Source organism: Salvia miltiorrhiza, chromosome 5, assembly GCF_028751815.1.
Source record: "Salvia miltiorrhiza cultivar Shanhuang (shh) chromosome 5, IMPLAD_Smil_shh, whole genome shotgun sequence".
NCBI lineage: Eukaryota > Viridiplantae > Streptophyta > Magnoliopsida > Lamiales > Lamiaceae > Salvia > Salvia miltiorrhiza.
In genome coordinates this window covers 7,848,497-7,862,929 of record NC_080391.1, presented here as the reverse complement: position 1 = coordinate 7,862,929, position 14,433 = coordinate 7,848,497, and the positions used below count along the sequence as shown (strand labels likewise).

The following is a 14,433-nucleotide window of genomic DNA, read 5'->3' as shown; positions in this document are numbered from 1 at the left end:
TGGAGTGAACGAAAATTTTACTAATTTTTTTAATATCGTTATTCAACTCTAAATACTGACTTATTCATTATTTTCACTTCTCACGAAAAATAGTAATCTCATTAGAACCTAACCCTACATATATAAAATGACAGAAGCGAGTCGAAAAACTTAGAAAATGGGCAAGAAATAAATCAAGGCCGAAAAAAAAGAATAAAATGACGACCAACGTTCCAATCGCTGATCGAATTTGTGTAGAGCACAATAAGAACCTCAGCGATCGTTGTTGCGATCACCGATTTCACTATCAATTTTGAAGACACTCAACAATCGCCGAGTTTGTGAATTCATGCAATTCAACTTCATCGGCCGACGTGCCTGGTCGCCGAGTTCATCAATGTTAGGCCCTATTCGGATTTTCTCCATGTATTTGAGAGTTTTGTACCAAGTCTTTTTTCCTCTGCCCATATATAGGATCTCCTGTAACCAATTTTCAACTTATAACTCATATTCTAGGTTCTATATTTAATTATTTTGCTTTCTTAGACCCTTTTTTTTTACTTGGGGGAGTTGGGGAGGGGGGCAGTGAGGTTTGAACCCGAGATCTCACTGTTCATAAACTTAGTTCTTCAAGTTTCTGATTAATGTTTTTTGCAATGATTGAAGAGTCTGATTTAATTGTGTTCATCATAAATTCGCCTACCAGTTTTTATTTTATTTTACTTAATTCATTCATGTTTTCTTTAGTTTTTATTTATCTTTATTTAATTTTACTTAATTCATTCATGTTTTTACTAGAATTTTATCGAATTCTACTCTATGTATGTCTCGATTGAATTTATGCTTTCTATTTATTAATACTATATTGCCCTTCAACATATGATTTTATGATTTGTAGTGCTTATTTCTGGTGAGGTATTTGATCACTATTTTAGATGTCTAGTTGTTAAATTTGAAATTTCTTAGATGTTTAGTTGTTGAATTTGAAATGTAGTAATGATAATTGTTCAACCAATTTAGGAATGTGTAATACTCCATGATTTTACTTTGAATCCTAACAAATATAGATGAATTATAGAAAGCTATGCTTAGTGCGATGTTTAAAGTTAGTAGGTTTTTTTTAGTTTTAACAAAGATACATAACTTATTAATTTGCTATCCTAAACTGCTTGAGAGAGAGATTGTGTAATTATTATTGTGATCTTTCATTTAGATTTAATTAAATTAATAATTGGATTAATAAGTCTATTGCACGAGTTTAGTTGAGTCATTACATTCTCTAAAATTAATCTTTTTCATCCTGATTTTTATCTGAGTTAGTTTATTTGTTTGTTTAGTTATTGCTTGCCTAGTTGTAGTGTAATCGAACCGAGCCGAACCGAATAGTGGTGTGTTCAAGTTTGGTTTGTTTAGTATCGAACCGAATCCCGAACTTTACTTACCGAATAATTTGAGGTTCACGAGCGGCTCACGAGCCTAATCGAGCCTATACGAACTTTTTAAATTTATATTTATATTTAAAATATTGATTATTTTATTTTAAAAATAAATTATTTTATTCAAAATAATAAATATATTAATTATTTTCTTATGACAAATAAAATTAATTAGAGATTTAATACAATTATTATTAATTTTAGTGGATAAATATAAGTTATATCTACTAATAATTTATATTTTTCAAGCTGAATCACTTGACGAACATGTTCACGAGCTAACGAGCCGAATACTACTAAGCTCAAGTTTGGTTTGTTTATTTATCGAGCTTACCTAAACGAATTTGAACGAGCTTTTTTCGAGTCGAGCTCCGAATAGTTCACGAGCGGTTTGGTTTGTTTACACCCCTAGTTGTAGGAATTCCCACACGAGAGGGTTACTGAAGAAATTATTGTTTGTTTATTTGATTTTAATTATTGTTTGCCTAAATAATGATAAGGTATCCAGATCCGACTACTTACTATATTTTCATTAATCGAGTTATATTGATACGATACTTTATTTGTTATATATTTACCATTTCACCGCTTAATTGCGATAACATATTGGTTGGAGTTTAAGTATGACTGTACGAGTATGACCACTGATTTTACTACCCAAATCTTAGTTGATCTCAAACTCCATTAATATATGCCACAGTCCCCCTTGGATGAAGCAACCAAAAGGAGTGAAGGAAAAAAGACAAAAGAAAAATAGACCAATTTATGCCACTCTTTACTTGCAAAGAATGTGGGGCAACTGTGTCTTAAAATATTCAGCCCTTGAAATCCCCACACACGCACAAAACAACTTGCTATACCACATCCCATATAAGAAGAAGCCCAATAAATCACTATAGGCAACTTGCCATCCCCTGTTTTACTAGCATTCAATGTCCTCTGTTTGAGCCGGGAAAGGAGGGAAGTAGAAGTATAAAAAAGGGAGTGAAATTCCCAGTATTTTGAATAGAAGAAGAAATGAAGAAATGCGAGCTGTGCAACAAGGTCGCAAGAATGTACTGTGAATCCGATGAAGCAACGCTGTGCTGGGGTTGCGATTTGAGGGTTCACACAGCAAACTTTATTGTGGCCAAACACACACGAACTCTCCTCTGCCACGCCTGCCAGTCTCCAACCCCATGGACCGGCTCCGGCCCCAAACTCGGCCCCACTGTCTCTGTCTGTGAGGCCTGCGTCAATGGCCGCGCACGAGACGGTGATGATGAGGATGAGGAAAATGGTGATCTTGCTCTTGATGATGACGATGATAGTGAAAACCAAGTTGTGCCTTTGTCTTTACCGCCCTCTTTGGCTTCGGCTTCGACTTCGACTTCGACTTCTTCCTGCACCACAAGAGATGCTCTTTCCACACCTACAACTTCCTATGATGTATGTGTAATCTATGCACTCTTTTCTTCACTCGAATTCCTCTACCTCATCTCTTACAGTTTTGCTCTTTTCCATTGCTAGGTAAGTCAAAGTTCGGAAGACAAGAGTGGTGCTAAAAAGATGAGATCATGGATGTGGCGATAGCATAAGATGAAGACAGCAGCTTAATTTCAATCATGTTTTCTCATGTGTATTAATTATTATTGTTCTTAATTAAGCAGTTTAGTGTTATGCTTAATGTTTCCACTCTCGTTGTTCAACAATCCCACTTGCAGTGTTGTTCAATTATCCCTGCGCCTACATTCTGTGTGTGGTGGGGTGATTAACGATTTAATTAACGCAAAACTAACTCCATATATATTCTTGATTTGTGCCCAAGAATCACGGTGCACTATTATATACAAGATGAGATTGACTTGGGTGTGTTTGCTTTTTATTCTTCTAAATGAAGGGATAATAAAAATTTATGCCTTTAAATATTATCCCTCCTTGGAGTGAAAATAAGGAAGGAAAAATGGTGTTTGTGTAAAATATGGGATAAAAAAACAAACATTTAAAGACATAAATTTTTGTTATCCCTCCATTTAGAGGGATAAAAAACAAACACACCTTTATAGTATAACCTAAAATCTCCAAGATATTACACACACAGAATACTTGTGGATGGGATAATATGTGAAATTGAAGATGCGGACACTAATTAAGATTGCAAGAAATCATCAAGATCACAACTTTTACACACAACATATAATAATATCTTAGTTGGTGTGGTGTGTGACTCACATGATTCCTGTCCTTAATTCTTTCAAGTTTGAAGTAGGGATGGCATCAAATAGGAATCTCCATTCGGGATTTTCGGACCAATCCAAATTCCATCCTCACATGCCCAAGGGCTAACAATCAACGAATAACTTCTAGTGTCAATAATAATTTTTGTCACTGCATCCCACTATTATACTATTAAGTGTAAAAAATGCTCGATGTCCATTTTTTGACCATTGGTGTGGTTCGCCGAATATCACCGTATATTTTTTATTTTTATTTTTATTTTTATTTTTTAAATAGCATGACACATAACGATGACTTTTTTGTGCCACGTAATTGAAAAAAAAAATCCACCCACCTACCCATAGCTGCTCAACATACATCTCCACCACTAAACCAGCGTTTGCACAAGATTTCAAGCGCTGAAAAATGGACCAAGAACATTTTTATACAAAACTGATAGTTTTGAGGTTTAAATAAATATTTTTTGTCATTCGGAACAATTTTAATAAATTGAATATAATCTAAATTTAAAGTGATACTTGCCCATTAAACTATTGGGCAAATTGCATGAAAATACCTCACTTTATACCAAATTTCGATTTTTTGACAAACCTTTTAATCGTAGCAAGAAACTGAACGACCTTTCAATTTATTGCAGTTGGCATCCCCGGTGTTTTTCCGGCCAAACTAAATCTGAGTTGGCAGCCGGAATGCCAACGTTGCATCAGAAATGCCAAATCACACCCATCATCCCCTCCCATGTCACCCTCTCTCTCTCTCTCCACCCTGGCGCAAGGATTCGAATCCTTGAAACCGTGCATCTGCCGTCGCCGTGAAACCGCAATCATATGAACCGTGCATCCGCCATCGTCGTTTCACGGTTCCCAACTGCTCAAGCACTGCCGATACTCAGCATCGTCGCTTCCCTAAACAATTGTGCCGTCGAATCCGAGCTCTCTCCCTCCGCCGTCGAAGAAGCATCATAAACGGCTGAGCAAAAAAAAGGAGGGCTGAGCAGAAAAAGATTTCGAGCTCCTCTGCAAAAATCAGTGACGCCAATTTCACAATCCGGCGAGCTTTCAAGCAGCACCAGCAGCTCTTCCCTATCTCAAAATTTTCGCTGCCTACCTCTGTTCTCGGCAGACGCCACCGTCTAGTCATCACCACATCTAGTCAGAGCAAGGGATGGTTCCTTTCAGCCCCCGATTCACCACGAATCACCGTCGCCTAAAACTCTTCTCTTTCGGAGATCCGCCATTGTCGCCTTAAAACGAAAGCCGGTGAAAATTTCTGCAAAAAAGAAACCTTTTCGCTGCATCAAAGCTCTGATTCAGATCCGAGGCCTTCTCAAGACGCCCGTAGAGCTCCTCCGCCTTGGGGAATAACGCGGCCCCTAAGGGGGTCCGCCTTCGCCGCCGAATCCACGCAGAAGCGATGAGAATCGCGGTGAAGAATACCACCGCCGCCGCCTCAGAACGAAAATCGACGATGGTCAACAACAGGGTACACGGCCGCCGGTCATCGCCGCTTCCTCTGGAACCTCAAAGAACTGCAATCTTACCTTCTCCGAGCATCCGCCGTCGCCGTGAAACGGCTCAAGGATTTGAATCCTTGCACCAGGGTGTAGAGAGAGAGGGTGACGTGGGAGAGAGGGTGACGTGGGAGGGGATGATGGGTGTGATTTGGCCGGAAAAACACCGGGGATGCCAATTGCAATAAATTGAAAGGTCGTTCAATTTCTTGCTACAATTAAAAGGTTTGTCAAAAAACCGGAATTTGGTATAAAGTGAGGTATTTTCATGCAATTTGCTCTAAACTATTTAATTAATAAAAAGTTAAATGATTATATACTCTAAATGAGTGAAAGAAATATACGAAATTGAAATTAGAGAGAAAACGATGAAAGAAAATTAGAAAAATTAAAAATGAAAAACCAAGTTTAGTATAGTGGGTGTGAAGTGAAGAATCATATAATACCGGACCCTAACAGTCGCTATCCGAGTGTTTTTCAATAGAGACTAAAAAGGAAAGAAAACTCCACGTGGATTCAACAAATGTGGATGGCGAAAGTTTTGAACGGTCATAAATTGATGAATGCTTAAAGATTCAACATCAAGCATGTCGTGCCAATTGAAGTTGGAAATGTGCATGAACCTCTCCTCAGACAACCCCAATTTCTCATCCTACATCTGTCCATTCTATTTTGAACTACGCCACACAAACTTACAATTTTTTCAGTAAACAAACTCGATAAGATAATGCATCTCAACTTTTGGTTGCTAAGCTAGCGGCCTACAAATTATGAGGGCTAAAATCTGCTATTGATTAAGGTTTGAATTCTTGGGATTAATTAATGTTGATTAAACCCTAGAGCCTATATGGCTGCGTAGCCGTCCCCACCTTAAGGAAATTGATCATGAAATCGCAGATTAGGTATTAGGTTATTTATTTATTTATGCGATGCCATTGCCAAAGACTAAACTATCGGTATCCCAATTATAGATTAAGGAGACCGTTGATTATGAGTAGCACCGACAAGTCCACGTGCTTAACACAACACCCCATTTGCACAACCCTTGATGTTATACAATTAACAAGTTGGTTGCACTTGCACTAGTTCAATATTATTTTAGGTAATGATGTAATGAAGATTCAGTGGAGAGAGAATGAAAGAGGGGAAAAGTAATAGACTTTGATTGGTAGCAAATTGTGGCGGACCACAGATTTGAGGGCAGGGAGATGTGTGGCGACGACGCATTCTTGGTGGATCAATACGTCTATATATTCCTGCTTCTTTACTTGAAAGAATGTGCGTGTTTTCTGTTTTATAAATTTTGACCACAAAACACCCACTCTGGGATGAAACCGACTTCTCATATGTGCACGCCGATACTATTATCTAAGCCGTACACTGCAAAATATGAATTATTATATTTTTTTTGTCTAATACAATATGAAATACTTTACGCCTTCATGTCCCAGTGTCTTTTGTCCAACCTAAGTCTTCTTAGTTTTTAGCTCAAACTATTTTTTTCCAGCCAAAATAATCACAGAATTTCTCCCACACTAAACCAACCATATATATAGGAGGAGACTAAAATAAAAATATTTCTTAAGATATAAAATGGGAATCATTTTTAGTCTTTAGATCATCAAAATCTACGGTTGATTCATCATCTTGTTGGATGAATTCATGGTCCTGAGTTCGAATCTCATATGTAGTGAAAATTTTATTTTTCGCAATTCTGACATTTATACCTAAAATTCAAACGTGTTCTATATGGAATTTGTTTTCAATATTTTCATTAAAGTTAATTGTAGTTTATAGCCCGAACTTTGGAGTCATTTGTGAAAATAATCTGAAATTTAAAATATAACAAAATAGCTTGAACTTTGAAGTCATTTGTGAAATTGACATGAACTTTAAAAGATATGGAAAATGACATGAACTTTGGAGTTATTTGTATAGATAGCCTGGACTTTGGAGTTATTTGTAAAAATGACATAAACTTTAAAAAGTACAAAAAAATGGCATGAACTTTGAAATCATTTGTAAAAGTTGCACGAACTTTATTAAATGCAAAAAAATAATAAAAGTTATAAAAATTGCATGAACTTACACTCTCATACTCGAATTATTGCAATATGGAAAGCCCTAAATTGTCGTGAAAATCAAAACTTATTTAGAATAATTCTAAAAAAAATATAATAATTCTCGATCTTATAAGAATTATAAAGCTCGTACAAACAATTTTTCTCTTTAATTTTTTTAACTTCGAGCTCATAAAATTCTAATCATGCACAGACAAAGAAGGAAAATTTGTGTTGAAGACACAAGCATGACCAAAAAAAATTGCAAGAGAAAATAAAATTATTTATGTGGTTAGAGTTCATAGGAAATTTTTTCATATTTATGAAAGTTCGGACCATTTTAGAATATTTTTTAAAATTTGGGTCATTTTTACAAATAACTTGAAAATCCAAATTATTTTTTGTACATTTTAAAGTTAATGTCATTTTTACAAATGACTTCAAAGTTCGAGCTATTTTTACAAAGACTTCAAAGACTTCAAAGTCCGAACCATTTTTACAAATGATTTCATAGTTTAGGTTATTTTATGTATTTTTTAAAATTCGGATCATTTTTATAAATGACTTCAAACTTCAATATATTTTTTTGTATTTCTTAAAGTTCGGGCAATATTAACAAATGGTTTCAAAGTTTTGACTATAAACTACAATTAACCCTTTTCGTTATTCCATTAGATTCAATTTTTATTTTTTTCTTTTATTGTTTATTCACTTTGGATTTTTATTTTTATTTTTATTGCATTATAGCTTTTATAGATTAACTAAAATTAAAAAAATAATGAAAGGATTTAGAGATAATATTTGACATATTAAAATATCAAATTTTTTATTTTCATTTTGTATACTATTTATTTTATCATAGATGTTAATTAAAATTTTTATTCATGCACCGACTCTTACTTTATGTCAAAATAAATTAAAAGCCATAAGCAAAAATTCATGATCCATAGATTGAGATGATTGTTCGTTCTCATTTTAAATCTTCATCCTCACTTGATGCACTAGTTGAAACAAATGATGCAGAATCATTTCATTTGTACTGGTATGATTATAATTTTATCCGCATTTACTTGAAGGACAATTTTGTCCAAAATTTTAAAAAATAACTACAATTTATTAAAATTAAATTAATGGTCACCTTTTAATTTCAGCATCTATAATGGGCACCAAATTTTGCCTCCAAAGTATGTCCTTCATAATTTCATTATATTCCCATATTATTCAACAAGTAATTACTTAAGACGGTGGCAGGGCAGCAGATCTGCACGAATATTAACAATTAAGCAATGTTGTTGCAACTTGCAATGCTGCTTCCACTTAGTTCCGACTAGAGCTTCGAATTTTGCTGGCCTCAATTGAGTTAGAAGGTTTGCAATTACACTAGTCAAAAGCATGATGCTACAGACTTTATGCTCTCCAACGGTCGTGCAATCAGAAGAAAAGAAATACTCCCTCCGTCCCGGCCAAAACGCTACATTTGCTTTTCGGCACGGAATTTAAGGAGTTGTAGATTAATGTTTTAAGTGTGTAATAATAAAGTGATAAAATAAGAGAGAGAAAATAATAAAGTGATAAAATAGGAGAGATAATGTAATAAAGAAATACTTAATTAGTGTTAATTAAGTGTTTAAAATTCCTTATTTTTGCCAAATATAAAAATGTAGCATCTTCGTTGGGACAGCTCAAAAAGAAATATGTAGCATCTTGGGCGGGACGGAAGGAGTAAGAAATAAGTGAAACAGAGCAAAATGAGATTGTATGAGGAGACATAAAATAGAGAAACGAGATAGTTTTAGTATAATCTCCATTAAGATGAAATGCAACTCGAAGAGCAGTCGGAAAGATAACTTACATCACATCGATAGCATGACCCCATTTTCAGGATCTATAACATAGCAAGGAAACTCATCAACAATGATGATCATTCGAGCAGAACGCAAAAACCTTGACATAAGCACACAGCCTCTCACACAAACAAGTATCCATGATGATCACCGTCTCACCACCCTCTCCAATCATCAGCTCAAGAAGTCTTCTCCACATCTACATCGTGCAAAAGCTTATCAACTTAGCTCAAGACTAAATCATACGCACATTAAGAGAACAACAAAAAAAGCATACATTTCATCTCATTCTCCTCCGCCAACTAGTCTCTGAGATTGAGAAAGCCCTAGAAGAACACAATAACTAAACCTACATGCCACTTTCCCTTCCCTATCCCATTAGATTCCTAGCAATCAATAAATGACCTCCTAACTTAATCACCCCGCCATTTATCAATTCCTACCAAACACTCTTAAACATCAGTAACACTTGTTAACGTAACGGGTGTTTTTCTCTTAAGGTTTTTCTACTAAAAGTCTATGCTTCTTGCAAGTACTTTTGCAATCCTTTTTCCAAGACTACAGTGTTGGGCCGGAGGCCCAAAGTGCAGGCACCCGCCCCACATCTCCACACCAGAACAATATTGTCCTGAGACCACATGGTTTTGCCTTTTGGGCATGTCATAGCCGATACTTAAGAAGAAAAGGGACCAGCTCCAGCTGTTTAATGTAAACGTATTTCAATTAATCTATCTGAAATCTCTCTGCAATTATGCTCTGCCAGATGCATTTCATATCCAGCGAGCAGGACCTCTAAAGGCCATACAATTAACATCAATAGAATGAACAATCAAAAATTAGATGAAAATCAGGCCAGCATATGAATACTGTTGATCAATGAGCCAATATTATTCGTTTATGAACAAACATTCAGACTCGAATCAGAAAAGCTCGTTGTTCACTGAGACGAGCTATGAATTGACAAAACATAATACTAATGTTTTCACGCAGATGCAGAAGAACAAGCATTAGGTTAGCAATCAGCAAGCATTAGGTTAGCAATCAGCAAAAAATGGTTTTTTTCTAGATAATCTTGTAGGAAAAATCTCTTCAACTGCAGCTTCAATATTCAATTTGAAGCATGTGTGTACCATAGCAATCATGGCATCTATAATTATGCTAGTTTACCTGATCTATCTGAAACCCAAAATGTTTTGGGAATTTGGACAAATTTATAATTAAATATTGCTTTGATTGCTGATTATAAATATTTTCTTATGAAATATCAGGACTGTATCACATAATTTCATAAGCTTTTGGATTCTAGTCAAACAATAAAGCAAATCCACACATTTTCTGCAATCTGAGTTGTGTATAAAATAGACAATATAGTCCAGCTTCAATATTGAGACCATTTGTCCAAATCATTGACAGCTATACCTTGCACATTTCAAGCTTTATTCTTTTTGGGGAATCTTAATAATATCAGGATTGTGATCTCCAAAAGAAGTCTAATCTTCAAATGATGTACTAAGCCAGGCTTCAACGCTGAAAAGATAGTTTTTTTATATTTCTAAGAAATATTGGTTTCTCCAACAATTACAACACAACCTGGAGCTTAATATGCATTTTTATGGCTGTTACCACTTAGAATCACTACAGCATGCTAATTTTAAAAGCAGAGCTACATTGATGAGTCAATTATTATTGCCTTCCTGAGGTCACGATTAGATATTAGAGAGTGAGCCCAATGCTATATAAGCTTTATCCGTAGAGACATACACTCAGAACTTTCAACTCAACTTAGTTCAAGAAAGCCTTATACTCTGGGGTTAATAGATATCTCCTTTTGTGCTAAGACAAAATATTTCTTTAGTAAATCAACAGATGACTCATATATGCTTCAGTGACCAAGTTTTGACCATTTAGACCTGAAACCCCACTGTTTACCCAACATGACCATGCTCTTACAAAACCAAACATGAACAAGACATAAGAATTAGAAACAGATATTTCATGAAGACATAACAAACTAAACAACCATGAGCTTGTTATCACTCTTCTAGATCAGCTTCTATGCATATAAGTCTGCTTTGTGTGGTTATGTGGCTGTAAACCAACAAATGCATTATATAGTTTTCCGTAGTTGAAAATCAACTTAAATGTTGGAGTAAGAACAGTGTAAACAAAAATGTTTTTCAATTATTTTGGTTGGTGCCATGAGTAGATAAGGAGGTCAACACAAATTCAATATCCAGGAGGAGAAAATTAGCATTCTAGTTTTATGTCTGCAAAATATCCTACAAGCTCATTGACTTATGTCCATTATTTTAATTAGCAAGGAACCTGATTCTACTAAAATTCAAAGGCCTTGATAACCATTGGTACCTATGAGTTTGGTCCATCTAAACTTCTATTCAGCTCAGGTAATACTAAGAGTCGCCCTCACAATAAGAAATCAAGGTCTTACTTCAAATGCAACTCGCAATTTTTCCATCTTGCAGGTGCACATTCCGTCACTATACTCGTCTGACCAACTCACATATCAAAGTGAATCAAAATTCAATCTTGAAACGAAATTAGCCTCCCCTAATTGCTTCACTTGTACTATGCAGAGATATAAAGAGAAAGTTGCAAACTTTGATGCCATCTTAAGTCCTAACCCAAGAAACCAAAGAATGAATCCTCGTCGCATCCACTGAGTAAAAAGATAAATTTTTCCATTTGATCATACTTCACCTGCATTCTGATCAGAAGCATCAAGAAAGAGCGGTTCCTCCTCCTCAGGCACCGGATGCAGAGCAGAGGTATCCTTGTCCAGTGGCTTCGCCGAACCCCCACTTACATCATCTTTCTCATCCGGAAACCTCACCACGACCACGGGACACACGCAGTGATGCACGCAATAATCACTCACACTCCCCAGCCTCCCTTTACTACTCCTCCTCGACGCTCCGAATCCCCTACTCCCCATGATCACCGCACTTAGCCCTAGCCTCTCCACCTCCAAGCACAGCCTCTCCTTCATATCATGATCCTTCACAATATGGATCTTGAACGGAATAGACGCCTCCACCAACGGCTGCGCCAAGTCATTCGCTTTGCTCGTAGTGAAATTGTCGAAATCGTCCTCCAGTTTCTGCTGCGATTTCTCATCGGCGGTGTCGACGGAGACGTCGACGGCGCCCCAATCAGCGCCGTACAGGACGGAGGTGGGGCGCACGTGTAGGAGAATGACGGCGTCGCCCGGCCGGAGGTAATTCTGAACAGCCCACTTGACGGCGTAGGCGCTCTCATCACTGAGATCTACTGCGATGGCGACCTTGCGCTGGGCGCCTGCGGTGGGAGTTCCGGAAGGGAAGCGAGGAGAAGCTGGCTGGTGGAGAATCGCGGCCGGCGGGCGGTCGTTTTCCTTCCGAGGTTTGCCTGGTGATGCCATGCAGTAAAATTGTATCAACTGTGGAGTGTGATTTGGGGGAAGATGGAATTAGGGTTTTTCAGGGTTGTAAACAAGGGGTCAGGGGTGGATGAGTTGATTTTGAATATTTGATGACTCGGCTCGTTCTTGCGTTTTCGGGCGACTGTGATTAGCTCCCGAACAAGAAAGGTCAGGGATAGAAATCAGATGCTTCCGGTCTATCTAATTTTCTTCCTGCACTTTGTTGACTTTTTTAGATTACTCTTTCTTTTCTTTTTCCAGGTTGTTGACTTTGTCTCCGGCCACAATTTAAAGTCTTACTTGCTCTTAATTTTTTATTCACAAATTAAAGTTCTATTCTGATTTTTGTACTTTTTTATTTTTCTTTTTTTCCTATATTTACTATTATTTGCCACTAATGACCCACCTTAAAATATTTTTATCATTTTTATATTCTATATTTACTATATTTTATAACTACTGGACTCACTCACAACATCTTTATCACTTTGGTTAATTATCTTTATCACTTTAGTCAACTACTCTTATATTTTATCCACATCACTTTTTTACAGTTTTCTTAGTCGCTGTGCCTATACCAAAGTGAGGCTTTAAATTGTGGACGGAGGGAGTAAAATATTGTTCCTCAACAAAAAAGAGAGAAAGAAAGAAAACATTGTTTTTTAAACAGACCTAAAATCTTGTATAAAAATATTGATTAAGGTTAATTATAATTTAACACCATCGATTTAGTTATATTACATTGATATGCACTTTGATACAAAATTCGCTATGTATATGGAAATGTATAGTGCTAAACTGCTAATTGGGTATCATGCATTCCAAATTTCCAATATTCATAGGATAATAATATGCCCCTAGTCCCACGAAATTAATTGTCTATTTATTATGACATGTTTTATATTATTGTACATTTTTAATTCTAAATTATCTTAATTTTTTCACTAAAATAATACTTTCTCCGTCTCATTTTAAGCATCTTGTTTCTTTTTCACACGGTTGTTTAGAAAAAAAGTAATTAGATTATTAGATTGTGGTGTAAAATTGAAAAAGTAATGTGGACCCCAAAAATTCTTACCTTTTGAGAATAATACTATTTTCTATGAAAGGAAAAGAAGATATTTGACTCAAAATGAAAAATAAGACACTTGAAGTTGGACGGAGGAAATATTATTTAGTATTCATGAAAATAATATATAGATCAAATATAATAATTATATATATATATATATATATCTTATATTTTTAAGAAAAATATAAAATATATTTTTGTGTAAAAAATAAAAAGAATTTATTTTGATGTGACGGAGGGCAGTAACAAATATTTTAAATTTGTATAAATACTAAACCAAATGAATGTATCATTGTTCACTTGTAGATGTCTACGAAAATGGAGATCTTTTTATCATTTTGATTTTTTCACAATAAATATTGTGTTTTTATTTGAATATATACATTTATATTTTCAACTTCATTTATACTTAATATTTACAAATAAATTCATCTTACAAATTATTAAGTAATTTATATCTATATATATTTCAATCATTTGTCACTTATAGTATCACATTTGTCACTTAAGTAATTTATATCTATATATATTTCAATCATTTTTTTTTTTTATGGAGCAGGATGATGATGAGATAGATGGCGACTGGTGAGTGGAGAGAGGTGAGGAAGCGAGGGGTAGGACGTCCCTTTTCCGAGAGCTTTCCGGTGAGGCATAAATATAACCCAAACCCTAGGAATCCTAACTTCGGGACGAGGATAGCGCACAAAGGTTATGGTGAGGCAAGAGAATGGAGGAGAAATAGGTGCATGGAACGAAATGTTATGGACAGGGCGGTTACTACCTTCTTTGTCAACAATCTCCCGGAAGGTTGCAGTTCGGATTTCTTGAGGAGAAAGTTTAGTACAATTTTGGAACCACTCGAAGTTTTCTGTCCGAGAAAGACGGATCTGCACGGGA

At 35.6% G+C, this 14,433-nt stretch overlaps 2 protein-coding genes across 2 annotated transcripts; one reads left to right on the top strand and one right to left on the bottom strand.

Moving 5' to 3' along the window:
* Nucleotides 1-2,137: 2,137 nt before the first annotated feature.
* LOC130985685 (zinc finger protein CONSTANS-LIKE 1-like) lies at nucleotides 2,138-3,106 on the top strand. Its single transcript, XM_057908770.1, has 2 exons — nucleotides 2,138-2,843; nucleotides 2,925-3,106. Exons 1-2 carry the CDS (start codon nucleotides 2,433-2,435, stop codon nucleotides 2,985-2,987), a joined length of 474 nt encoding a protein of 157 aa, XP_057764753.1. The 5' UTR covers nucleotides 2,138-2,432; the 3' UTR covers nucleotides 2,988-3,106.
* A 5,870-nt stretch (nucleotides 3,107-8,976) lies between these two features.
* LOC130985684 (universal stress protein PHOS32-like) lies at nucleotides 8,977-12,735 on the bottom strand. Its single transcript, XM_057908768.1, has 2 exons — nucleotides 11,765-12,735; nucleotides 8,977-9,245 (listed from the first exon to the last, which is right to left on the bottom strand). Exons 1-2 carry the CDS (start codon nucleotides 12,462-12,464, stop codon nucleotides 9,226-9,228), a joined length of 720 nt encoding a protein of 239 aa, XP_057764751.1. The 5' UTR covers nucleotides 12,465-12,735; the 3' UTR covers nucleotides 8,977-9,225.
* Between the last annotated feature and the right edge of the window lie 1,698 nt (nucleotides 12,736-14,433).